Genomic DNA, 27,851 nt, shown 5'->3' on the forward strand with positions numbered 1-27,851 from the left:
GTACAGGAGGCGCAGATCTTATTGTGCCGTCCCCCTCTGGGTGAGGGGTTGCCAGGGAGTTGGGGGTGGGTCATAACACATTTCTCAGATTTCCATGCCTGGGCTGGAGGAGTGGGTCAAGTTGCCTTGGTTTAGAAAGCAGACGCCCAACCCCGTATGCCTGGGAAAGGTATCCAGGCCCAGGTTCACCCCATTTCTTCACTGGACATTAATGCGTTTGGTGACGGAGTAGAGGCATGAAGACTTTTGGCAGTAGCCTGCTGTGGGAACAGACCTTGGCACAGCACTACAATATCAGAGGTGAAAGACAGATAAAGAGATGATTACAGAACAAAGAGTGAATGCTGGGCCAGGGCCACATCCGGGAGTAAGAGGTTTGCTAAATATAGAGAGGATGGGGAGGAACAGTTGCAACGTCCTGGAAGAGATCTTTACATTGGAGCTTAATAAGGAGTTCTCCAAGTCAAAAAGGGGAGAAAAGGCAATCCAGGCCTAGGGAACAGCATGCACAGAGACCTGAGACATGGTGTCTTCGGGAAATTGCTGATAGTTTGTTGCTGGAAGTGAGAGGCAAGAGAGGTCAGAAGGGATAAGATCATGAAAGATCTTGTGAGCCGAGAGATGGAGAAGCCACTGGGAATGGTGAGACTGAATTGGCAGACTCAGAATGTTGGGAGTGGGAGGTACTGGGGGGTGAGGAAGAAAGGCCAGACCAGAGGGTACTATAGGGGCTTGGGGACTGATCCGATGAGGAACAGGAAAAGAGCAATCAAAATGATGCTCAGGCTGGTAATTAGGATGACCTGGTAGATAGAGGTGCCTTTCACAGAGATAGGGAAGCTACCGGGAGAACCAGATTAGGTAGGGACAGGGACATGGAGACAAGTTTAGTCTTAGTTGGTTGAGTTTGAGATCCTTGTAAGCCATCAAAGTGGAGATGTTTTAGGAGCAACTATATATAGAAAACTGGAGGTAATTCTAAGTCATAAGTATTGGTATGCTTGTCCTCAGCATATAGAGGGTTACAGAAACATAGAGTGAAGGAGATTGGTTTTAAAAAAGAAGAGAGCCCTAGCCAGTATGGCTAAATTGATTGGAGCATCAGAAAATCTCTGGATCAATTCCCAGTCAGGGCACATACCTATGTTGCAGGTTTGCCTTGGTTTGGGCACATATGGGAGGCAACCAATCAATGATGTGTCTCTCTCATATCAATGTTTCTCTCTCTCTCTCTCTCTCTCTCTCTCTCTCTCTCTCTCTCTCTCTCTCTCTATTTAAAAAAAAAAAGTAAGAAGAAGAAGAGAGCCTGGGTGTAAGACACCAACTTTTAAAGGGTGGATACGAAAAGAGGGGCCCAAGAACAAGTGGCCAGAGACATAGGATGAAATTTAGGAAGTGATTTGAATCCGATCCAAGGGAAAAAGGGGGAATTTTTTTTTAAGTTGAATTGTTTCCCGACACCTGAGGGGCTATCCCAGAAAAAGAGGAACAGATGTGTTTTCTGAGGCATCGGTGGGGAGGACTAGGACCAAAGGGTAGAAATTCCAGGAAAACAAATTCTAGGTCAATATAAGGAAGTCTTTTCCAGCAGGCAGAATTAGGCATTCCCAAAGTTAAGCAGGGAACTCCCTGTCACCGGAAGTATACAAAGGCAAAGTATGCCAGGGGCATTATAGAAAGAGTACCCTGCCCAGCCAGTGTGGCTAAGTAGTCACGGTTTGATTCCCGGTCAGGGCACCTGTCTGGAGTTCAGGCTCAATCCCCACCCAGTAGGGGCTCTGCAGAAGGCAGTTGATAAATGATTATCATCATTGATGTTTCTCTCCTCTCTCTCTCTCTCTCTCTCTCTCTCTCTCTCTCCTCTCCCCCTCTCTCTCTTCCTCTCTGAAATCAATAAAAATATTTTTTTAAGAAAAAGGAGTTCCCTGACCTAGATAGAAAATGGGACTGATTAGCCTCTGAGAACTTTGCTCATCAGTCTCTCGGGAACATTTTCACAGTGTCTACAGACAACTACATAGTGACCTATCTATCTATAATAATAAAAGTATAATATGCTAATTAGACCAGATGTCCTTCTGGACGAAGCTGGGGCTGTGAGGAAAGCCCAGGTCCCAGGTGCCTGCTGGTGGCTGGAGGGAAGCCAGGGTTCCAGGTGCCAGAGGGAAGCCGGTGCCAGCAGCCAGGGGAAGGAAGGCCTACTCTTGCACGATTTTCGTGCATCAGGCCTCTAGTATATATATATAAAAGCCTAAGTGACCTTTATGACCAGTCGACTTGAACAACCTGAACGACTGGCCAACCATGATGCACACTGACCACCAGGGTGCAGACGCTCAACACAGGAGCTGCCCCCTGGTGGTCAGTGCACTCCACAGTGAACCTCCCACAGCCCCTTCCTGCCCCCCCACCCCTACCAGCCAACCTCCCACGGCCCTCCCCCCCCACACCAGCCGGCCAACCTCCTGTGGTCCCTATCCCCTGCTGGCCAGCCTCCCCATAGGCCCTGATTGAGGGGCCAGCCAACCTCCTGGGGTCTCTCCCCCGGTCAGCCAGTCCCCCGATAGACCTCAATCACCGGCCAGGCCAAGGGACCCCACCCGTGCATGAATTCGTGCACTGGGCCTCTAGTTTTATTATAAGAGCCCTCCTCACTTTCTTATCAATGGGCAGAGGACCTCAAAGATCACTAGAATCCAAACTCTATGATGTAGTAGGCACACTACCTTGAAGAGGGTAGGGGTGACTTTGGGTAGGGATGACTTAGGCTGAGAACTATATGCTGAGAAGGGCTCAGCCCAGGGGGAAACTTGGGGACTTCTATGCTCTTCAGAAGGCACAGCAAATGCCAAAACTAAGAACCAAGACAGAGCTAGGAGAATTGGACAAAAAGGAAGAAGGTCAGTATAGCTGGACCAAGTTATCAAGGGAGAAGGGAGTGGGAGGAGACGAGGAAGGTGAAGGGAGCAGGGCCAGCAAGGATAGTTTTGTAGGACATTGTTAGGAGGGAGGTGTTTATTCTAAGAGCACTGAAAAGCTGTTAATAAAGCCATTGGAGGGTTTCAGATGGGGGAGTGACTCTTCTGTGGTAGAGCATGGATTTGGGGGTCTAGGGAGGGCACAAGTGGAAGTAGCGAGAGCAGTGAGGAGCATATTTTAAATGTGTCCCCATAGTCTGCAAGATAAAGTTTAAACCTTTTAACCTGGCATTCGAGATGACTCCAACTTTATTTCTCATTAACCTCCTCCTTCACACACAATGTGCTTCCAACTTGTGAAAATGTTGAGTAACCCTGAAATCCACTGCCCCGCCCGCAATGTTGTCCACACCTGTCCCTCCACCCCTTAAAACCAGACTCATTCTCAAAGGTGCATGTCATGTCCCCCGCTTCATGATGGGTCTCTCCATCTGTTTCTCCCCTAGCTGAGAGCATTTCATTACCCTCTGGCTACCCTACCTTGTTCTGTGCCAGTGCACTGCAGTTGGGCACCCAGCCTTGTTTGGATCTGCACCAGGCCAGTGCCAAGCCCTGGGTGATTCTCAGTAAAAGCTGATTCGATGAATGGCTAAATTCTCAGTAGTCCTCAGCATCTTGTCCTCAAAGAAATGATAAGTGGGTTGTTGAGAAGCACTCACTCATGTCCACATTGATGTGCACTCATTGTTTTCTGACTACAAAAGGAACACGTGGGCATTGTAAAGAGACTTTAACAAATGTATTGCATGTTCATTTTGTGTCAGACTGGACACTGGGAACGCATGGGAACCAAGACACAGTCCTTGTCACTGAGAAACTCGCAGGCTGTTGGGAAGGAAAAACTCAGAACACATCTTGATCCAGAAAAATATGGTCAATGCAATGATGGAGCTAAGCATGGGGGCTGTGGCAAACAAGAGGGGACATGAGGAAGGAGTTGGAAAGGCTTCAGGGGATGATGATGATTGAGCTACTCTGGAAGTATCAGTACAAAATAATCAAGTGAAACAGGGACAAGAGAAGAGCATTCCAGAGGGAGGAAACAGCATGGTTTTGGGGGGAGTAGGAAGGGGTACCTGAGGAACCACAGTCAAATACAGTTTGAATATAAATATACTAGAGGCCCAGTGCACAAAATTCATGCACGGGCGTGTGTGTCTCTCAGCCCAGCCTGAACCCTCTCCAATCTAGGACTCCTCGAGGGATGTCCGACTGCCCGTTCAGGCCCTATCCTACCGGGATCAGGCCTAAACAAGCAGTCAGACATCCCTCTCACAATCCAGGAGTGCTGGCTCCCAACTACTCGCCTGCCTGCCTTCCTGATTGCCCTTAACCATTTCTGCCTGCCAGCCTGATCACCCCCTAACCACTCCCCTGCCAGCCTGATTGCCCCTAACTGCCCTCTCCTGCAGGCCTGGTCACCCCTAACAGCCCTCCCCTGCAGGCCTGGTCACCCCTAACTGCCCTCCCCTGCAGACCTGGTCCTCCTCAACTGCCCTCCCCTGCAGGCTTGGGTCCCCCCAAATGCCCTTCCCTGCAGGCCCGGTCGCCCCCAACTTCCCTCCTCTGCCAGCCTGGTCACCCCTAACTGCCCTCCCCTGCATTCTTTTTTTTTTTTTTTTTGTAATATATTTTTATTGATTTTTTACAGAGAGGAAGATAGAGGGATAGAGAGTTAGAAACATCGATCAGCTGCCTCCTGCACACCCCCTACTGGGGATGTGCCCGCAACCAAGGTACATGCCCTTGACCGGAATCGAACCTGGGACCCTTGAATCCGCAGGCCGACGCTCTATCCACTGAGCCAAACCAGTTTCGGCCCTCCCCTGCATTCTTGATCGCCTCCAACTGCCCTCCACTGCTGGCCATCTTGTGGTGGCCATCTTGTGTCCACATGGGGGCAGGATCTTTGACCACATAGGGGCAGCCATCTTGTGTGTTGGAGTGATGGTCAATTTGCATATTACTCTTTTATTAGATAGGATGGTGAGGCAGAATGAACAAGTGAAGGAGAAATTAGAGAGGCTGGTAGGGCTGGGTTGGACAGGTGGGATCAGGTTTAAAAGATTGAACTTTATTCTGGGAGCTAATTGGCAGTAATGGAAGGGTTGTAGGCAGAGGAGTTTTGGTTTTAGAAGAAAAATCATAGTAACAATGTTTTTGATAATGCTATATCTCTTCTGAATTTTAGAACACTCCCATATGCATTTGATCTTCAAAACTGCTTTGGGAGATACCTAGAGCAGAGTTTATATCATTTTAGGCATAAAAGAATAGAGACTTGGCAGAAATCAGTGACAACCTGGGATAATGGCTAAGAGCACAGCTCTGGGGCCAGGCAAACCAGAGTTCATGTCCTAGCTCTGCTACTTATCATCTGTGTGATGTTGGGCCTCTCTGCGCCTTAGTGTCCTTATCTGTAAAATGAGTATACAGCCAACCTGTTAGGTCTGTCCATTTGTCATTCACTCATTCACCAAATACTTACGGAGCTCCCACTTGGCACTGTGGACGTGCTGGAGCTCAAGAGGTGAGGGAGCAAGAGAGATGAGGTCCTGGTTCACAATCTATTAAAACAACAACAACATCAACCAATTGAACCAGGAGTTTCAAACACAAAGGTCTGCCTGAACAAGACACATTAAAAAGAATTGATCTGCGTGTGAGACAACAGGGAATGGTGGAGACCATGGCAAGCTGGAGAGGGCATGCCCTAGCCCAGTGATGGGCAACCTTTTGAGCTTGGTGTGTCAAACTTCGCCAAAAAACTGAGCATAACTCGGGTAGTGTGTCACTTTGAGGAAAAAACATTATTCGCAAATGTTTCATCCTCGGCATGCGGCCGCCTCAGCGGCCGCATGTCATCAGAAATGGCTACGTGTGTCAGTGCTGACACGCGTGTCATAGGTTCGCCATCACTGCCCTAGCCTAAAGTAACTCAAATTGGAAAATTTTAAAGAATGTCAAGGAAAAGAAGACCCCAAGCTCATTAAGCATGAGGGCTGCCAGTGCAACCCTTCATTTACATACTTGTGATAAGTGGTCTGAAGGAAAAGTATGGGTTGTGTTATGCAGAGATAACATGAGGAAATACGAGAGCCTGGGAGCCGGAGAGGTAACATGTGGTCTGAGATCTGGAGGATGAGGAGGAGTGAAGAGGGGATGGATGGGGGAAGGAGAATTCCTGGCATAGGGAACAGCATGTGCAAAATCCTTGGGCAGGAAGAAGCTTAGATCATTCAGGGATCATTCATAGAAGCCAAGGTCTCTGGGACATAGGAAGGAAAGCTGAGCAAATAATGAGGCAGGAAAGGCTGGCAGAGAAGGGTCATGGGATCTTACTTTGGAAAGTCATGGAAGGGTTTCAAAATGGGCAAAGGATGAGTACATAACAAAATAAAGGCATGCTACTGTGAACAAAGCAACTGCAAAACAGACTGATTCCAAACATCTCCACCACTCAGTAAGTAGGTGCCATCCCCAGTTTACACATGAAGAAATTGAGACACAGAGAGGCTAAGGGACTTACCCTTAGATCATGTTGCCAGAAGTGGCAGGGCCAGGACCCAGACCGGAGCATTCTGGCTTCAAGGCCTCTGCTCTTAACAGCACTATGCTGCTTTGGATGACCAGAGCAGGTAAGAATGGCATTTGAAAAAGATCATTCTGATTGCCAATTAGGAGTACTAGGGAGTGGAGTAAGGGTAGAATCTAAGCCCTAGCCAGTTTGGTTCAATGGATAGAACGTCGGCCTGTGGACCAAAGGGTCCCAGGTTTGATTCCGGTCAAGGGCACTTACCTTGGTTGAAGCTCCCCCGCAGCTTGGGCTCTTGTTGGGCCTCGTGCAGGAGGCAACCAATCAATGTGTTTCTCTCATAACGATGTTTCTCCCTCTTTCCCTCTCTCTTCCACTCTCCCTAAAAATCAGTGGAAAAATATCCTTGGGTGAGGATTAACAACAACAACAAAGAGTAGAATCTGAGACAATTAAATAAGAGAAAGCTCACAAAGCTTGGTGCCTTAGCTTGGTGTCTGTGCTGGGAGTGCCTGGTCACATTTCATGTAATTGTCTTTGTCATTATAGGAAGACAAGGATAAAGCTGGGCCTGGAACCCAGGTGCCCGGGGCCCAACCTGGTGCTAAAGAGTTTTTCTTTCCTGACTCCTTTAGTCCTCTTCCTGAAAGGAACTCACGTTTTAACCATCTTCCCCCAAGGATTCCGCCACTCTCAGATCTTGGATGGTGATGAAAATGCCAGCAGGGTTCACGTCTTCAACCCTGAACTGCCCATTGCCCACTGCTTCAAGCAGTTCAAGCAGAAGGACTTCCATCTGCCTCGAAGCCGCCGGCGGATCATCATCTTGCCTCAAAAGAAAGATGCAACCACCGTGGATCCAACACCACAGCCCCAGGCTCCCTCACAAATCACACAAATCATCCCCAGCTTCAAAGCCCCGGAAGCCAGGGACATCCAAGAGCCCCCGGAGGATGTGAGAACCTGGATGAGCCAGAGGTTGAAATTTCGGCAGGAACTGGAGTCATTTGGCAACATAAACAAGTGGCTGCGGAACAAGTCCATCCTCACGCCTTCAGAGTCCAAGATCTTACACATGACCCACAAGGAGCATCCTGTGGCCCCCTTGATGGCCCACTTTATTCCTACCGGCCCCACCAAGGTGAGCAGCCCCATTTGCCAGATGAGGGTATGAGAGGCAGGATGGGGATCGTCCACCCCATTTCACAGGGCAGCAAACAGAAGTCCTTAAACAGAGGCGCATTAGTTATCTATTGCTGGGTAACAAATACCCCAAAATGACTTAAAGCAGCAATGGCTTATTTTCTCACTCTTTCTGCGAGTCAGGACTCTGGGAGAAGCTTAGCTTGGTGGCTCTCGCTCAGAGTCTTTTCATCTCGAGATGCTGGTGGGGGCCACAGACATCTGAAGCTTGACTAGGGTGAGAGGATCCGCTTCGAAGCCGTTTGCTTACATGGCTGTTGGCAGGACACCTCAGTGCCTAGCCACATGGACCTCTCCATCGGGCTGCCTGAGTGTCCTCACCACATGGCAGCGGCCTCCCCCAGCGTGAATGGGCCAAGAGAAAATAAGGAGGAGGCTGCACTGCCTTCTATAACCTGTCTCAGGAGGTCTCAGTTTCAGCAGCTTCGCACAGTTACCTCTCTATTTGTCAGAAGCAAGTCACTAAGTATTGCCTCCACTGAGGGGAGGGGAATTAGCCTCCATCTCAGAGGGGAAGAGAGTTGAAGAATTTGGGGCTATATTTTAAAACCACCCCAGGAGAGAGAATGACTTCACAGTTTGCTACAGGCCATGAATAGATGTAGGTCCCAAACCTCCTGGAGCACAGAGGAGCTGTAAGCGAGGGAACAGGAAGGCCCTTTGGAAACTGTCAGAAAAAAAAAGAAAAAAAAAGGAAACTGTCAGGTGCTGCAGCAAGATAAGGGAGTATTATTTCTAAATGTTCCCAGTCACCTGGAATTGGAGGAGGAGGAGGATTTGGACAGGTAGAGAAAGAAGGAAAGGCATTTACTTAGGCAGAAGGCCCAGCTGGAGCAAAGGCCGGGAGGTGGGAGATCGAGCTCCAACCAGGAGCACATATTTTGGTGCCCTGAGAGCCCAGTGGGATTATAATACTGACTGGTCTGACCAGAGAGACGTGGATAAGGATAAAATTTTAGTTCTCATATTGTTCACGCCTCTTGTTTCTGATGGGAAATTGAGGCCCAGCAAAGCAAAGTCTCCCAGGAGTTCTGTGGCAGAATGTAATTGTCCTGCGGTTGCCTGAATCTAGTGTCCAATGCCCTTCATCTTGCTGTCTGTTTAGAGCTGCTCGGCCTCTCCCTCTCCCATTTCTCCCTAACTCTGGGGATCATGTTTCATTGGCCTGTCTCCCCTGAACTCTCCCTTCTGTCCCACTTGCTTGCCTCGTTCAAAAGAAAATCCTCCGACACGACCACCAACGGTTGCCCAAGCTCCGACTGCCCAAGCCCTCTGCCCTGTTGGCCTTGTACTCCTACCTGCGCAGCCGCAATCTGAAGATCCTGGATATATTTGCCAAAGTGGACCAGAGCAATAACCAGACGATCTCCAGGGAGATGTTCACAATGGCTCTGAAGGTGGTAAGTACCTCCCATGCTCCCTCTAGTGCAAACTCAAACTATCAGTCTTATCACTTGTAAAGCCAGATGGGAAAATGCGGTTTAACCTGCAGCCACATCAAACCCCTAAAACCACCCCTGCCCTGGTATGACCTTGAAAGTCTGAGTGGAAAGTCTGCAGAGCTGGCCCCATAATCAGCCAGCTGCTCATCAGACCCCTGAATTGAGCACTAAGATTGCTGGGCCTTCAGTCCTGCCTCTAGAACCTTCTAGAGCTTTTCCAACTGTCACTGGCATATGAATCACATAGAATCACAAAGTCTTATGAAAATGCAGCTTCTATTTGACCCAGGAATCCCACTTCTAGGACTATATCCCAAGAAACCAGAAACACCAATCAGAAAGGATATATGCACCCCTATGTTTATAGCAGCACAATTTATAATAGCTAAGATTTGGAAACTGCCTAAGTGCCCATCAGCAGATAAGTGGATTAAAAACTGTGGTACATCTACACAATGGAATACTATGCTGCTTTAAAAAAGAAGGAACTTTTACCATTTGCAACAGCATGGATGGAACTGGAGAGCATTATGCTAAGCAAAATAAGCCAGTCGGAGAAAAATATCACATGAACTCACTCATATGTGGGATATAATGATCAACATAATTTGATGAATAAAAATAGATCCAGAGACAAATGGCAGGGGAGGTGTGTGTGTGTGTGGGGGGGGCGGGGGGTTAGAGAGCAACCAGAGGACTTGCATGCATATTAGCATAATCAATGGACACAGACACTGGGGCGGTAGGGGCTTTCCCGGGGTGGGAATGGCTGCGGGGGTGGGGGAGAGGGTGTCAATTGGGGAAAAAGAAGACATATGTAAAACTTTAGATCAAAAAAAATTACAAAAAGAAAAAAAAATGCAGCTTCTAACTCAGTATCTCTGTGTAGCTCCCAGTGATGCCCTTGGTACTGGACCACAATTTCACTGGCTATTCAAAATGTAAATTAATTTTAAGTAAAATTAAAAGTCCAGTCCCTCAGTCACACCAGCTACATTTTGAGTTCTCAATAGTCGCATGTGGCAAGCAGTTCCTCTACTGTAACACACAGATCGAGAGCATTTCCATCATTATAGAAGATTCTTTTGGTTGTGCAGGGGCCTGCTAACTATGGCCCCGGAGTCAAATCCAGACTGCTTCCTGTTTTTGTAAGTAAAGTGCTATTGGAACACAGCCACACTCATTCATCTACGGATTGTCAGGGCTGCTTTCATGCTATGACGGCAGAGTTGAGTGGTTATGACAGAGACCATATGGCTCATGGAGCCTAAATATTTACTATCTGGCACTTTATAGAAAAAGTTTGCTGAATTAAGTTTTTATATACTTCAAATACAAGGTACCTTATAAAATAACTAGAGGCCGGTGCACGAAATTCGTGCACGGAGGGGCGTTGTCCCTCAGCCCAGCCTGTACCCTCTCCAATATGGGACCCCTTGAGGGATGACTGCTGGCTCCCAACTGCTTGCCTGCCTGCCTTCCTGATTGCCCCTAACAGCTTCTGCCTGCCAGCCTGATCACCCCCTAACCACTCTGCTGCCAGCCTGTTTGCCCCCAACTTCCCTCCTCTGCCGGCCTGGTCACCCCTAACTGCCCTCTCCTGCAGGGTTGATCACCTCCAACTGCCCTCCCTTGCAGGCTTGGTCCCTCTCAACTGCCCTCCCTTGCATGCAGGGTGCCTCCCAACTGCCCTCTCCTGCTGGCCATCTTGTGGTGGCCATCTTGTGTCCACATGGGGGCAGGATCTTTGACCACATTGGGGCAGCTATATTGTGTGTTGCAGTGATGATCAATCTGCATATTACTCTTTTATTAGATAGGATAGAGGCCTGGTACAGGGGTGGGGGCCAGCTGGTTTGCCCTGAAGGGCGTCCCGGATCAGGTGGGGGTTCCCTTGGGGTGTGGGGCGGCCTGAGTGAGGGGCCTGTGGTGGTTTGCAGGCCAGCAACGCCCCCTGGCAACCCAAGTGGAGGCCCTGGTATCTGGAATTTGTTTTCCTTCTACAATTGAAACTTTATAGCCTGGAGCGGAGCCAAGCCTGGGGCTCCCTCCGAGGCCAGCAGCCATTTGTGTTGGGGTTATAATTGAAACTTTGTTGCCTTAAGCGGGTGGGCCCGGCCAAGGTGTGCGGAAAGCTTTGCTTCCCCTGTTGCCGGCGGCAACCCTGGCCTGCTCTCTCAAGCTCCATTCTGCCGCCATTTGTTTGAATTTGTTTACCTTCTATAATTGAAACTTTGTAGCTTGAGTGGAGGCTTAGGCCTGGCAAGGGCAGGCAGAAAGCTTGGCTTCCTCTGTTACCTAGGAAACCTTGCTCTCTGTGGCTGTAGCCATCTTGGTTTGGGTTAATTTGCATACTCGCTCTGATTGGATGGTGGGTGTGGCTTGTGGGCATGGCTTGTGGGTGTGTCGGAGGTATGGTCAATTTGCATATTTGTCTATTATTAGATAGGCTTCTAGAAAGCTGATGCCACACCTTTTATGATTTTAAATCATCACAGTTTTCACATCATCATTTTATGACATGTACTTATCTGAACATTTCAAAGCATTAAAAACAAAAAGATAAATTGTTTTTAATCATCACCAAGATAACAAAACATGAAATCTTTTCATACTTGGAGAGTTCTGATCTGCTTTATAAAAAGCTCAATAACAATGACTGCTAGCTAAAGAAGCTGAAGAACAAAATTATATTCCTTTTAAAATGTTTCTTCTTGAATATTTGTTATGGCTGGCAAGCACTGTGCTCCTACAAAGTTGCTCATTCCTTAAAAGAGTAATATGTATCGTATTTTTTATCCTATTTACCTTCAGTTAAGGGAGGCTTATGTGTCCCTCATGGGCAAGGATGATAGACATGTGAAATCCTTCTTCAAATCTATCGTGGGAAAGCTGGCATTGGGAAGTCAGGTGGGAGCCCAGAGTAAGACATAAGAGATACTGCAAAGAAAGATGATGGCATATCTGGACTGGGTTTTGAAGAAGGGATACAAGTTTTTCAGGCTTTGAAAGGGAAGCATCTGAGTAATGGCAAGGGTGAGAAATTGCGGGGTGTGTTCGCAGCCAGGAAAGAGCTCTGAGCTCTTGTGGCAGAGACCTTGGAGCTGGGAATGGCTGTGGATAAAACCAGACTAAAAGGTAGGGCCAGGCTGACAAGGCCTTGGCCATTCTGATAGGATATGTGGATCGGAGCCTGTCCAATTTGGGGCTTCTCTTCTCTCTTCAGCTTGAAGTCCCTCTGGAAAACCAGGAGGTAGAGGATATTGTGATCTACCTCAGCTCTCTGGGGAAGCACAACAGCATCACCATGGACAACCTGACCAACACCTACAAGCAGTGGTCCTTGGCCCAGCAGAAAAGCATGCTGACAACTGCAAAGGATTGTACGTATCCACCCCCACCCCCGTGCCTTCACTTCCCCAATCTTGGAGCAAGCCTGGTAGAGGCAGCCTTGGCTCATTTCCTGAGTGTGTTCTCCAACTTTGGCTTACTGTAGGTAGGCCAAGCCTCTGGAATTTCCAGGCCCAGAGGTCAAATAAGGAGTAGATATTTTCTGGAGTGCCAAGCTACCTTGTCCATTAAAAGCTGGATGAGGCCCAGTCCTTTTTAAGGGATGATTCTCAAAGGGTGGTTTCAGCCTACCAAAGCCCATTTGATAGGCTGAGAACCCAATGCCAAGCCTTTCTATTTGTATGTGGGTCCAAGGCCTTCTTACTACTAATCTGCACCTTGTTGATAAAAAGCTAACTAAATTCAGAAACCAGAATTAGCACATGTTTAGAGTCTACTTTGGCATTCTACTATCTGGACTGGGTTTTGAAGAAGGGATACAAGTTTTTCTCAGGTTGTGCACAGCTCGGGTTCCATTTGCCAAGCCATGTGCTTCTAGAGCCACATCTGCCCAGACACACAGAGACAAGTTAGAAACGTACTTGCCATAGCTCTGGATATGAATTTACAACACAAAGATGCATCATGCTTCTTTATAACTTAGTTATTGAAAAAAAAATTGAACAGCTACAGATTATATTAAAGCCCTCCTTTAACCATCACTCACCATTCCAGAGCCCTCCCCAAATATAACCACATCTTCTTTTTCTAAATTATGCAAATCTTGCTTTGCCCCCACCTGCCAGGTTGGCAGGAACTTAATTTCAGACATATTTGAGGAGGAGAAGCTCCTAGTTTTCCCCAAGGTCATGTAAGGATGCTAGATGGGTAGTGGAAGGGGTTCCTTGCATAGGTGAAGATTTAAGCAGCGCCTCTGGAGTTCCCAGTCACTCTGAGCTGGGTGCTCAGTGTCCTCACTGGCTGGTTCTTTTGAGGACAGCAGGCAGCTCCTTAGAGCAGGGGTCCTCAAACTACGGCCCGTGGGCCACATGCAGCCCGCTGAGGACATTTATCCGGCCCACCTGGTGTTTTTGCCGCCGCTGCCGGTCCTGCTTAGCAGCCGACTTAGCAATGTGCATAGGAATTTTTTCATAGTTGTTTTTTTTAAACTATAGTCTGGCCTTCCAACGGTCTGAGGGACAGTGAACTGGCGCCCTGTTAAAAAAGTTTGAGGACCCCTGCCTTAGATCATCCATTCCTCAGTCCCCTGGAGTGTCACAGCACAGCATGCAGATTTCTGACCTCTAGTCTCAACAAGCCACTGGGAAGAGGCACCTTCACTCCCAGGCAGAGTCCCAGGGAACCTGAGCTCCCCCATAGTTGCCTCCTGGGTGTCACCACCCCCACAGTAGTAATCTCTCGCACCTTTCATGTCCAGCACACCCTCAGGATCGCCTTGAGTTGGGAGTGCTTTCTAACCCTTGCTCTTTTAGCTTTTTCGTTATAAATCACCAAAGCTAATTGTTTTCCACCTAGTGGGCTGCAAGCCATTGAGTGAATGACCCCAGTATGCCGTGATACATATTTGCAGCAAAGGTATTTGGGGCCTATTATTTACCAACAAGAGGCCCAGTGCACAATATTCGTGCACTCGGGGCAGGGGTGGTCCCTCAGCCTGGCCTGCGCCCTCTCGCAGTCTAGGAGCCCTTGGGGGATGTCCGACTGATGGCATAGGCCCAATCTGTCAGTTGGATATCCTTAGCACTGCTGCAGAGGCGGAAGAGGCTCCCAATGTGAACCCAGCTTTCAGCTGAGTGGTACTCCCCCTGTGAGAGCGCACTGACCACCAGGGGGCAGCTCCTGTGTTGAGCAGGATCGGCCGAAACCAGCTCTCCGACATCCCCTGAGGGGACCCAGATTGCAAGAGGGTGCAGGCCAGGCCGAGGGTCCCTACAGGTGCATGATCAGGACCAGGGAGGAACATGGTAAGTTGGTCAGCCAAGGAGGGAATGCAGGAGGGCTCCAGGGCATGTCCAGCCAATCTTGCTCAGTCCCAATCAGCCAGACCTCAGCAGCAAGTTAACCTACCAGTCAAGAGTGTCTGTCCCCTGGTGGTCAGTGCGAGTGGTTGAGCAGCCTTAGCATATCATTAGCATATTACACTTTGATCGGTTGAACAGATGACTGGATGACCAGACACTTAGCATATTAGGCTTTTATTATATAGGATAAGTAGACTTGAGGCCAAGCAACAGGTATTTGCTTAAACGGTGCTAAACGGTGCTATCACAGTTGTCATAGCAGAGTTCTTTTTCTCTGGAGAGCTGCAGTAATTAGGGTAAGCAGACTTGGGAGTCTCTTGCTTTGCCTAAAGGGGCAGCAGGGGCAAGAGTCTAGGCCCTTGGCTCACAAGAGAGAAAGAAGATGATAGCATCTGGGGGCACCCTCTGTAAGCTGGGTAGCTTTACCTACAGCATTAGCTCAATTTATCTTTTAAGTCCCTGGATGACAGGGCTACTATTCATGCTTTTCAAGGAAGAAGCTAAAGCTCAGAGAAGCTGACCACCTGTCCACTTTCTCCAAACCAGAAGGTGGTAGGGCCTGGATTTCAGCCAGGAATGATGCAGGCCTAAACCAGGGCAGGGGCAATACTATGCTCTCATTCATTTAGATCTTTGTTGAACACCTACTATATGCTAGACTCTTCTAGGAACTGGGGAGATAGCAGTGAAAAAGCCAACACCCCTGCCTTCAATGAGTTTCCATGTAAAGGTTAACCAAGATGATGTTCAGTAGTGATTAATGCTTTGAAGATGATAGTGTGTGTGTGTGTGTGTGTGTGTGTGTGTGTGTGTGTGTGTGTGTGTGTGGAGGAGGGGTGGGGGGCCAGGGAGGGCCTCTCTGAAAAGCAGCCATCAGAGCTGACACTTGAGTGACTGACTGATGAGGAGCCAGCCTGGGAAAGGGCATCCTGGGCAGATACAACTGTAAAGGCAAAGTCCCTGAGACAGGAAAATCTTCAGGGGACAGAAAGAAATGGGGGGCTGGGTTGGAGTAAGTGAGGATTGAGCAGTAGATGGGTCAAGTGGACAAGGTAGATGGTTAGCTGAGGCCAAATCCTGCCAGGCCTTGCAGATCAAGGAGAGAATTCTGGGTTCTAGTGTAAGTGCTGTGTAAAGACAGGAGAGAGTTCTAAGCAGGGGAATGAAGGGATGTGATTTATATCTTTTAAAGGTCCTGTTCGCTGTTTGGTGAAAACAGGATGCTAGAGAATAAGAACAGAAACAGGAAGGCTGAGGCCGTGGTACAGGTGAAGAAGGAGCCTTCTTGTACCAGGGAGGCCATAGTGGAGATGGAGGGATGGGGCACCTTCAAGGTGGATCTCAGATGGCACTGACTGAACACATGGAATATGAGCAGAGGGATGTTCTGGCGCTTGCATGGTGACATTGGTTAACTGCTTGATGGATTCCATGGCTGGGCACCCTCTCAGTCCCTCCTTCCTTTGTCTCTTCTCTCCAGCCTATTTTAGGTATTCTAAGCTCAGAGCTTTGTCACAGCAGCTGTCCAAGAAGCAGGTGAATTTCGCCCCAAAAGCTCCCAAGATGGACCAGCTGACTGTGCCTACGGTTAACACCAAGATGGAGGCAAGGCCCTTGACCCTGGAGGAGATGGAAGATATCGGCAAGCGGTACCGGCAGAGGAAGCGGCAGGCCAAGGTACCCCAGCCAAAGTGGGAGGACATGGGGCAAATCCCCTGCACCTGCAGCATCTTCTAGCTGGTGGGACTTGGGAGCAGATGCTTTACCTTTCCGTTTACTCATCCGGATAATAAGAACAATACCTACCTCACAAGATTTCTGTGAAAATGAAATGAGATAATGTTTCTGAAAGTATCAGGTTCCTCTCCTCCCATTCTTTATTGTTGTTGTTGTTAATCCTCACCTGAGGATACTTTTTCCATTACTTTTCAGAGAGAGTGGAAGAGAGGGAGGTGGAGGGAAGAGAGAGAAATACTGATGTGAGAGAGACACATCAACTGGTTGCCTCCCCATGTGCCCCAATGGGGGCAGGGAGAGAACCCAAAACCCAGGTATGTGTCCTTGACAAGAAATCAAATCCAAGACCTTTTGATGCCCAGACTGGCACTATAACCACTGAGCACACTGGCTAGGACCTTTTTTTAGATAGATTTTTAAAGATTTGGTTTTTTTATTGATTTCCAAGAGAGGGAGGGAGAGGGAGCTAGAAACATCAATGATGAGAGCAAATCATCATTGGCTGCCTCCTGCATGCCCCCTATTGGGGACTGAGCCTGAAACCTGGGCATGTGCCCTGACTTGGAATCGAAACACCACCCCCTGGTTCATGGGTCAACGCTGAACCACTGAGTAACACCAGCGGGGCCCATTCTTTTTTTTTTTTTTAGATTTTTTTATTGATTTTTAGAGAGAGAGAAAAATATTGATGTGAAAGTGGGACATCGATCATCTGCCTCCTGCAAACCCCCTGATGGGGATCAAGCCTGAAACCCGGGCATGTGTTCTGACCAGGAATCTAATCAGCAAGCCTTCAGTGCATGGAATGATGCCCAACCAACTGAGCCACACTGGCCAGGGTCCCTCCTCCAATTCTTTAATTATGACATTGCATCCTGAGACCAGGCCTGTGTGTTCATCACAGTGGGAATCCAAGAGCCTGGCATGGGGTGTGGCACTGAGTAGGCCCTCCACATATACATGGCCAGTAATGGAAGGAAGAATTGATTTCCTGAATTAATTCAGCCAATGAATATTCATTGAGAGCCTGTGATGTACCAGACACTCTTTCGCATGCTGCAGACAACAAAACAGCCCCTCAAGAAGCTGCCAGTCTAGGAAGTCTAGCCAGGGAGGCAGACAATCCTATCTAATAAAGAGGGAATATGCAAATTGACCATCATGCCATCACAAAGATGGCGGCACCCATAGCCACAAGATGGCGGCGCCCAGTCCCCTCTGCCCCGCCGGAGTCCTCCAGTCCTTTCAGCCCTGCCGGGGGTGGGGGGTGGTGGCAGGCACGCGGTGCAGCTGGACCCACCCTCAGCCCCCCAGCCGCCCAGGGCTGGCCCGAGGCATAGGCAAGCCTCAGATATCAGCTGCCCGTTCACCCAGGGTGGGCCCGAGGCACAGGCAAGCCTCGGATGTCGGCTTCCCAGCCGCCCAGGGCCGCCTGAGGCTCAGGTAACCAGGGTCGGCCGAAGCTTGCGCTGCCGCCAGTGGCAGCAGCAGAGGTGTGACGGGGGCATCACCTTCCCCTGATCGCCAGGTCACCTCCCGCCCCTGAGGGCTCCTGGACTGTGAGAGGGGGCAGGCCGGGCTGAGGGAACCCCCACCTCCAGTGCATGAATTTTCATGCACCATGCCTCTAGTATTAATATAATACTATACATGTATACATATTTTAGTGTCATTTACATAATAAAATGTTAGGTATTGGTAAATGCTATACCAACTAAGATATGATTCAATTGCATGACAAGAAAACCCAAAATGTTAGAGCAGTGAGTGGCAAACTTTCCCAGGGCCAGATAATAAATGTTTTAGGCTTTTGGGGCCCTATTGTCTCTGTCGCAACAAGTCAGCTCTGCCACTGGAGCACAAGAGCAGCCACAGACCACATCTAAACAAATGAGTGCAGCTGTGTTTCAATAAAACTTTATTTCTAAAAACACGTGGTGGCCCAGATTTGGCCTGTAAGATGTGCTTTACTGATTCTGGCTTTAGAAGTTTTAAAAAGATAGATTTTTCTTTTTTTGTAAATAAATAAATAAAAAGGCCAAAAGTGGCTACACACTGCCCAGGCCTCTTCTACCTTGTTCTGCCATCCCCAAAGTCACAGGTGGCTGCACGTAATTTAAATTCTCATGTATGCAATGTTTCAATAGGACACATGTGGGGCATTTGCACTGTACCCTACTGTATATATTATATCATCATGTGTGCACATCTGTATAACGGCCGCATGTGCTGACCATGTGTGATTTTTCTCCCCAGCTACTGACTTCAAAACCTGAACTTGGGTCCCACTGTGCATTCTTTGCCATTGCCCCTCATGGTGACCTTGTGTAGAAACATATAGATTGTCAGCCTTCAGGCCAGGAGGAAAGAGGCAAGGTGAAGGGAAGTGTGTGCCAACTACTTTTCTCTTTGCAGCTCACAATCCCCTCCATCCAGTACACGGAGCAGTGCCGCCTGGTGCGCAGTGGGAATAAGTATTTTGACAACCACTGCCTCCCGTCCACCATCCCCGGGGAGTTGGGCAAGCTCATCAACCTGTACCGAAGGGACACCTTTCTGGTCTACCTGAAGTGCCAGAAGGTCTGTCAGAACTATGGCCTCCCGCTGACGGAGGACATCCTCGAGAAAGGTAAGGGCCTCGGTGGCTGGCCCCAGAAAGATGCCTCAGATGTTCACCTGAGGTTTGTCCCTCCCCAGATGACATGCACCCAGTCAAGCTGCTGTAACCTGTGGTGGGGGCACTGCTGTTAGACAGGAGTTTTAGAATCCTGTAGCTCCACAAGTTCTATAAGCCTGGAGGTCTGGGCTCCCCGACTGAGCTTGGGGAGCTGGCATTCTAGAGGACAGGAGTTCCGAGCAAGGGAGCCCTGAAGTTGAGCATAAAGGAACAATCTCAATTTCCAAGAGGGAGATTTGATAGAAGTGACAACTGCTGTGCTGTATTGGGTGTTTCCAACACAACCTCCCTAGCCAGGCCCCTTATTTGGTCCTTCTGCGGCACTGAGGTAGGAATGCACCAGGCAGGAGTCAGGTTCTGCTGAGGCCCTTTGCTCCCTGCTCCGACAACGAGACTCAACACTGAGATTTCCATACTGGTTCCACCCCGTGCTTAGGGGGAGAATTGTGTTTTCATACATCCAAACAGACCTGAACCCTCCACGTCTCCGAGTAGGACGTGTGCTTCTGAGAGATACTTCCATGATAACCACAGAGCAATGCTGGCACCCCAAACTGATGATTTTGTAAATTTAATGGGCAGGTTCCTCTCTGTGCTTAAAAAAAAACATGAACAGCAAGCTGCATGAGGGCAGAGGTTTTCCCATAGGAACTTTGCAGAAGCTGTGACCATACTGGGAACTGGAAAATGAGGTTGACAGAGAAAGGGCACACAGAGAGACTTACCCAAGAACAAGAGTTAACAGTCACACCCTGGCTGGGTAGCTCAGTTGGGTAGAGCGTCGTCCCCATTCACCAAGGTCGGGGGTTTGTTCTCCGGTCAGGGCATATATAGGAGGCAGCCAATGAACGCACAAATAGATGGAGCAGCAGGTCCATCTCTCTCTCTCTCTCTCTCTCTCTCTCTCTCTCTCTCTCTCTCTCTCTCTCTCAGTTCCTGTCAGCAGACATCAAGCAACTACTGATTCTCTCCACTGCTGGCTTTTGCTAGCTCCCGGGTCTGTGAGCTTCCCCTGTTGCCAGGATCTCACATTCAGGGGTACATAGGAGCATCTGTGGGTGGGCTGCCTCTTGCCTTTGATTGACCTAGATGAAAAAGACTCTAGTTCCATCTGTGACTAGAGCCGCTGTGGGGACGGTGGGAAGAAAGAAGGAAAGGAGGGGAAGAACAGCTCAGCCTGTTTTGCTCTTAGATGGGATTTCTAGAATACTAGACCGAGGTGCACAGGTCCCACTGTCCTGGCCACTATCTGTTGGCTATCTTTATGGAAGGGGCCTGCTCTGCTATCGACAGAGAAGCACAAGCACCACGATTTCTGAGTCTGTTAGAGTAGAACGTGGTGAGCTCAGCCTCCAGGTCTCACACTCGTGGGCCAGGATTCTAGAACACTGAGGCATTTTCCCTCTCCCCAGTGAATATAGCTTCATTGTTTTTTCCCCCCCTCTTATTTTATAAATACTTGCCCACTTAAATTTTTTTGAAAACATAAAAATAAAAATCCCACTCCAGCCTGAGTTGACCACCATTAATATTTTAGTGATTGTCCTTTCACAAACTTATTTTTCTTTTCCATTTACACAAAATTATTTATGTAAATCTATTCTAAAAATCATGTATGCATTTTTAAAACCCTATATACCTTTTTTTTTTGGTAAGAGAACATTTATTGGGTAAATTACAGAGGTAGAAAAAGTAATTCCTAGAAGAAACGGGCTTAGCAAGCAAGTTATAGAGGTAAAGGAAGGGCCCTTAGACCTTGGAAGTGAGGAAGCTAGTGGTAAGGTGTCTGGGGCCGGGCTGGGGAGAGGGAGAAGGGAAAGGTGAGAGTATGCTCCCTGGAGGGAGAGCACCCTATATACCTTTTTAAAGTGCTGGTGCTACATATCCCCTTCCCTCTTCTCCTTTCTCACCTGCACATCCCTGCCCTGCCCACAAATAACCAACATTAATAACCAGGAGTGTAACCTTCCACTCATTTTTCTAGTACTTGAGGTCTTTGGGTGTTATTAACTTTTTTTAAAATTATTGATTTTAGGGAAAGAGAGAGAGAGAGAGAGGGAGAAAGAGAGAGAGAGAGGGAGAGAGAGAGAGAGAGAGAGACATCGATTTGTTGCTCCACTTATTTATGCATTCATTGGTTACTTCTTTTTTTTTTAAATATATTTTATTGTTTTTTTTACAGAGAGGAAGGGAGAGGGATAGAGAGTTAGAAACATCGATGAGAGAGAAACAAGCTGCCTCCTGCACACCCCCTACTGGGGATGTGCCCACAACCAAGGTACATGCCCTTGACCGGAATCGAACCTGGGACCCTTGAGTCCGCAGGCCGACGCTCTATCCACTGAGCCAAACCGGTCAGGGCATTGGTTACTTCTTGTATGTGTCCTGACTGGGTATAGAACCAAAAACCTTGGCATATGGGGATGATGTTCTAAATAACTGAGCTACATACTAGGCCAGGGCCCCGGTGTTACCATCTTAGGACAAGCACTGCTCCATGTTTGCAGGAAGATGTAGACTCTGGCCTAGTGTTTTTAATGTACTGCACTTCTTAGAAGAGCCTCCCAAGGTTATCTGTGAGACTAACTCCAGGTAAGGAGAAAACTGCCATCAACTAGGTCTAAGTAAACCTAGTGAAGCCTCAGGTAAATTCTCCACACACACCTCTTCCTGGCACTCCTGACAAGGACACCCCTGTACAGTGTGCAGCCTCATGCTCTATCCTAATTACACCCCAGCCCCGGGGCCATTGCCAACCTGGTTACTAACTCCCTTAACTCTAGTCCAGTTAGCAGTATTTTACCAACTCCATTTTCTGATCTTGCACTAGTTACAGGCATACCTTGGAGATATTGCATGTTCCGTTCCAGACCACTATGATAGAAGCAAGTATCCCAATAGAGCAAGTCATAATCTTTTTACTGGTAAAGGGTTTTGCTTTCCATTTGTAAAAAAAAAAAAAAAAAAAAAAAGTACCACCTGTGAAGTGAAATAAAGCAAAATGCAATAAAACCAGGTATGCCTATATATGTCACGTCATGGTTGGAGGGTAAGAGACCCTCTGCACTATTTTTGCAATTTACTTTTAATCTATAATCATTTAAAATTTAAAAGTTAAACCATGTATATAAGAAAAATATTTTTAAACAAAAATGTGACTTTTATTATTTTTTTTAAAGCCCTTCTCTGCCCCAAAACCTCAGGTGTGTGGGGTGGGGTACTGGGCTGACAGGCCATGTTTCTCTTGCTGCTCACAGCCCTGCTGTACCCAGGGGACAAGATCATTTTCCAGAAGGACCAGGTGCGCCCCATCCGGCAGCCAGGAGGCTACTACTCGGACCTCCTCCCTGGCCCGACTCCAGCCCTGCTCAAGTCCCTGGGCTCCAAAGAGTCTGTGGCTAAGAAGACCGACAAGCTGAGTATCAGATCCCCCACCTCCCACCCCACCCCCCGCCTTTCCCCTTTCCCTTTGCCTCCTGCCTTGCTGCTGTCCGTCAGCTACAGAAGCTGGGATGCTGACTTACTTGGGATGTCATATTGTACCAGTGTCTCTGTCCTAACCCTGTATGTCCAACCGAGTCATCAAGCCTGACTAGTCCCCAGTGTCCCCTCCCCCCCCCCCCCCCCCCCGGCATATGTCTGAGGTCTACAGCCACCTCACCTCACTCCCACACAGCTACCATCCTGGCCGCATCCTACGTGATCTCACGCTCTCGGGAAAAGATGAAAAAGAGAGCCTTCCTAGAGAATCGGGAGGCCCCTCGCCAATTATGGGCCCAGTGTCATGAGTGCTGCGGAGCACAGCCCCTTCCCCTGCCCCACCTTCTCTGGCAAGAAGGGGCTTACAGCTCCTGGGAGGAGAAAAGAACTCTGCACTGGGTACTGTCTGACTCTCAGGTTAACTTGAGTCCTCTCTAAAAAAAATATCCTCCTTGACCCCCCAGAAGTACGCCCACACCTTTCTTCCCTCTCAGGCGTGCATCTCCTAAACACTAAGAGTCCCCACGAGACTCACAACCAGGGAGCACTGGGTAGTGGCAGTTCGTCCCGGGCTAATGCCCTGAATCTGTCTCCAAGGCCCTTTCTCTGACTTCCCAGTCAGCCAAAGCAGTCCCACGTAGGCGCTCTCCTGTTGCTTCTTACTAGTGTATCCTAAGGCCTTCCTTGTTTCACTGTCTCCGGCTTTAATAAATATACTCTCCAAAGAAAAGAAAAAGACAATCTCCTTCTTTGGAAGGAGGTGAAACTTGGCAGGTGATGAGCCAGCTACCATGGTGACTGCAGATTGGAGAATAAGCAGAATCCTGCAGAGGGATGGGGCCAGCATGGGAGAAGGAGGGTTCAGATGACTGGATACCATGAGGGGGGAGGGGCCTAGGACCTACCCATACTCTGGATGCGTGCTAGCTGCCCACTGGGGTGGTATGGACAGAAGGGCTGGGGTGGGATGCCGCAGAGCTGAGTGGCAATCAGACAAATTACTTCATTCTCTGAGCATCAGCATCTTCATCTGTAAAATGGGCATAATAGCTCCTACTATATACAATATACAATGAGGACAAGAGAAAAAATTCATGTAAACTTCTTAGCATGATGTTTGGCAGATAGTTGATTACTCAAGCAATGACTGCTGTTGTCAGGATGTTTTCAAGTGCAAGAGTGGCCTCGGCCTGCAGGTGGGCCCTGTCCACAACTCTGGTTGGGAAGAACTAAGCATGAGCCAGGCAGGGAGTAGTGGCCTAGAAGGCCCTTTCTGATCCTGAACCGAAAACCTAGGAAGTGGGTGGGAACTTGAGAACAGGACTCTTGTCCATGCTTAGGTAGGCCACACGTATAAAGGATAAAGAAAGGTTACCGCCCTGACCGGTTTGGCTCAGTGGATAGAGCGTCGGCCTGCGGACTCAAGGGTCCCAGGTCCGATTCCAGTCAAGGGCATGTACCTTGGTTGCAGGCACATCCCCAGTAGGAGGTGTGCAAGAGGAAGCTGATCGATGTTTCTCTCTATCCCTCTCCCTTCCTCTCTGTAAAAAATCAATAAAAAATATATATATTTTAATATATTTTATTGATTTTTTACAGAAAGGAAGGGAGAGGGATAGAAAGCTAGAAACATCGATGAGAGAGAAGCATCGATCAGCTGCCTCCTGCACACTCCCCACTGGGGATGTGCCCGCAACCAAGGCACATGCCCTTGACCGAAATCGAACCCGGGACCTTTCAGTTCGCAGGCCGACGCACTATCCACTGAGCCAAACCGGTTTTGACAAAATATATATTTTTTTAAAAAAAGAAAGGTTACCTAGGGCAGGGATGGGCATTGAGTTGGTGTTGCTACTTAGACTGTATTGTGTAAGATTCTGAGGCCAAATGCAGGCTTGCTGGGAAAGAGTGCTGTGGTTGATTAGTGATATCTGCCAGGCCCAACGTTTGGAGAGTTGGTGTTTACCATCCTTATCTCCAAGGCTGGATTCAGCTGTGGCAGGGAAAGTGGAAGCTGGGGGCCCAGAAATGATTCAGATTATAGAGCATCTCTCATAACTAATCTCCATTCTGGAAAATTAGAAAACTGAGGTTCTAAAAGGGGAAGTGACTTACCCAGAGTCACCCAGCCAGCTGGCTGACCCAAGCCCACTATATATTCCACTGGAGTATGGGAGGACAGAGTTAGGGCCCCAATCCAAATAGAAAAATATTCTCATTTCAAAGCTCTGGTTTAGATTCAGGGATGGACCCATCCTGAGGCCTCCAACTTACTCTCTGAGACCCCACAAACCTGGATTTCCCCTCTCCTGACTAGATACCTCTCTCTCTTATCCACTAGGAAACAGCCAAAGGAAATGAACTTTAAAGAGTTTGAGAAATTCACCAGGTCTGTACAAATCATCTAACTCTGGATGGGGGCGGAGGGGGGTAGATGGGAGGAGGTCTATCCTCAATTTGTGGAGGTGCCTGGGACTCTTCATGTTGTATGGTGCTCTTAGCACAGCATCTGGGGCTCAGTGCCTAGGAGCTGAGAGGCAGGAAAACAACTTCAGTGCCAGGAAGACTTTGGGTGCTTTCCATGTGTTAACTCATTTCAATCCTCTCAACAACCCTGTGAAGTTACTTTTTACAGACCCAATTTACAGAAGAGGAAACTGAGATACAGAAAATTTCTTATTAAAGTCACACATCTGTTAAAGTGGTGGAGCAGGGATTTGTGAGAAATGGCTCACCTGTCCAAATTTCAAATGACGGACTAGGAAACAGACGCATGGCAAAAATGAGACTTTTAATAACACTCTCGAGAGTGCCCATTTTACAGGATCACACATGAGGCAAGGAACATCGCCTATTTATTTAGACCTCCTCCAGTTCCTCATTGGCTGAGGACTATTTGGTCACCTATTTCCTAATACGTCACCTAGGTCTTGCTGTCTCCCATTGGGTTATTTAAAAAAAAAAGGAGGGGGTGGGCCTGGGGCCTTCTCTAGTTGCCTCCACCTCCCTTTGTCTAGGGCAGTGGTCAGCAAACTCATTAGTCAACAGAGCCAAATATCAACAGTAAAACTATTGAAATTTCTTTTGAGAGCCGAAAACCGACTTCTGCGCATGGGCCACGAAGTTTCAATCGCACTGTACGTGCGCGCCCGCACGTGGCATTTTGTGGAAGAGCCACACTCAAGGGGCCAAAGAGCCGCATGTGGCTCGCGAGCCGCGGTTTGCCGACCACTGGTCTAGGGGAATCATCCTAGGACATGTGCTATCGGCCACATAAACAGCTCTCATCCTCTCTCCCCACCCCCACATCCTGTTTGCTCTGGGGAAATTCAGTAATGGCCGGGCCAGATGCTGTTTCTTTTCTATGAAGATAAATCAGAGGCATGTTTCTTACACATTCAACCCAGCTACACTGGCTCCGGAGGCTGTACTCTTAGGACCATATTAAAATGTTTCTAGAGAATAGATAATATACTGTACCTATGATTTTAGAGGCAGCAGACTGGAGTCAAGCCTACACTCTGCTGCTTGTCAGTGTGGAGAAATGACATCTTCTCTAGGCCTCTGGGTCCTTACTGGTAAGGTAGACAGGGTAACAGAAGCATGAAATGCAATGCTGCACCTCCTCTATGGCCACAGTTGGTTTGCTCTGCTGAGGAGCTCCAGCCCTGCCCTGTCCACCACCATGACAACCTTCCTTGTGTCTTCTCATTTTTCCAGGAAGCTGAAGGAGAAGACGCCCCATGGTCCACAGCATACCCACCCCAATTTCTTCTGGCCGGGTCACCTCCTGGACAAACTGCAGCTCTACCTGCCCTCTGTGACTGTGGACCGGAGCCTGATGCTATTCAGTTGTGTCCAACAGCGGCCCCCAGCTTACTCAGTCACCTGTCACTCCTACCTGCAACGGCCCATTAGAAACAGGGACTACATGACCTGTGCTTATTACGATGCCTCCAAGGTCTACTACATCAACCAGAGTGGCCCAGGTGATGTCAAACCCAGCCATCCTGGGGCTGGACACCAGTGCAGCTAGCAGCCCAGAGCCACAGACACCAGGAGTGTCAAAGAGCCAAACAGAAGAAATCATTTCAGTGGGATGGCCTGGGGCTAGCTGTCTCCAGAGTAAAGTGTCCAGGGTCTCAGAGGCAGATGTGTCCAGAGAAAGATGTGCAGTTTTGGGGTGTTTCCCTGCCCTTTTGAAATAAACCAGATTGGAGTTTTTCTCATGTCACCTGTGATCCACCTGATGTGATTTCTTGCTCAGAAGCTGTGGCGAGGAGGGTGTTTGGAAAAGTTGGGGTCCTGAGCCTGAGGTAATACAACAGGCACACTCCCTGAGATATTGATGGGATGCCTGCCTGGCACCTCCAGCCTCTGATCCTGGGATCTCAGTGTCCAGGAGGAAGCAGCAGGCAGTGTGGGGAGCCCTGTGCCTTCCTCTGAGAAACACCATGTCTCTCATCCCCCCAAAAAACTAAGCCATTGGATTACTTCTTCCAAATCTCCCGAGTCTTTTGCAATTGTCTGATTAACCCATCTGATGCTGTCAAAACCTTTTCCATTATATGGGCAGCTAGTTAAAAAAAAAATTTTTTTTTTTTTTTATTGATTTCAGAGAGAAAGGGAGAGGGGGAGAGAGAGAGATGGAAACATTAATGATGATAGAGAATCACTGATTGGCAGCCTCCTGAATGCTCTCTACTGGGTATCAAGCCCCCAACTCAGACATACTCCCTTGTTACAGAAGACTGGAGAAAAATCAAGCAATGCTTAGAGAAATGGAGTTACACTTTATTATTATCACGTGCGGGCCCAGAGAAAAATGTCTTTCAAATTCTGAGCAACAACATGTAGGAAGTTGTCCCTTTTTATATCTTTTTCAGTCCTTTGTCTCCCAAATATGGGGTTTTCCGGTCCCCTTTGCAAGTTCTTAAAGAGCCCTATGTGCTGAGGCTTTGAGACCTCAACTAAAGGCCTGGCCTGGCGCCAGCACTGATAACTTCGTCTGGGGAAGGTTTATGGCCTCTCTAAAGTGGGAGTAAACAGGTCTTGCAGGACCAGACAATTAAAGAGGCAGCGACTAGATTCAGATTGCTAGCCCCCCCAAAATGTCTTCCCCCCCCATCACCCTGACCACATGACCGGGAATCGAACAGTGTCCTCCTGGTTCATAGGTAGATACAGGCAGCTATTAACACAGTGCTCCTGTGCTCTGCATCCCATGTGACTCCCCACAGACCACAGGATAAGCAGGATTCATGAGGTGTGACTCACAAAGGGGTTTTAGTCTCAACTCTGTTTGCCAAATATGTGACCGGGAACGACACATTTGACTTCACATTTCACAATTCACTTCTTTGGGTCTCAAACTCCTCTTCCCTTCACAATCAAAATCTCATGACGGCGTTGGCAACACTCGCTCTC

General features: G+C 48.4%; 1 protein-coding gene across 1 annotated transcript; it reads left to right on the forward strand.

Annotated features, from left to right (window-relative positions):
• Positions 1–152: 152 nt before the first annotated feature.
• Positions 153–26,658, forward strand: EFCAB12 (EF-hand calcium binding domain 12). The gene is made up of 9 exons (XM_054729794.1): positions 153–300; positions 7,194–7,654; positions 8,934–9,116; positions 12,385–12,541; positions 16,011–16,207; positions 18,683–18,896; positions 22,202–22,358; positions 24,766–24,813; positions 26,145–26,658. The coding sequence occupies exons 1-9, from the start codon at positions 237–239 to the stop codon at positions 26,458–26,460; spliced, it is 1,797 nt and encodes a 598-aa protein (XP_054585769.1). The 5' UTR covers positions 153–236; the 3' UTR covers positions 26,461–26,658.
• Positions 26,659–27,851: the final 1,193 nt, after the last annotated feature.

Source organism: Eptesicus fuscus, chromosome 18 (genome assembly GCF_027574615.1).
Source record: "Eptesicus fuscus isolate TK198812 chromosome 18, DD_ASM_mEF_20220401, whole genome shotgun sequence".
NCBI lineage: Eukaryota > Metazoa > Chordata > Mammalia > Chiroptera > Vespertilionidae > Eptesicus > Eptesicus fuscus.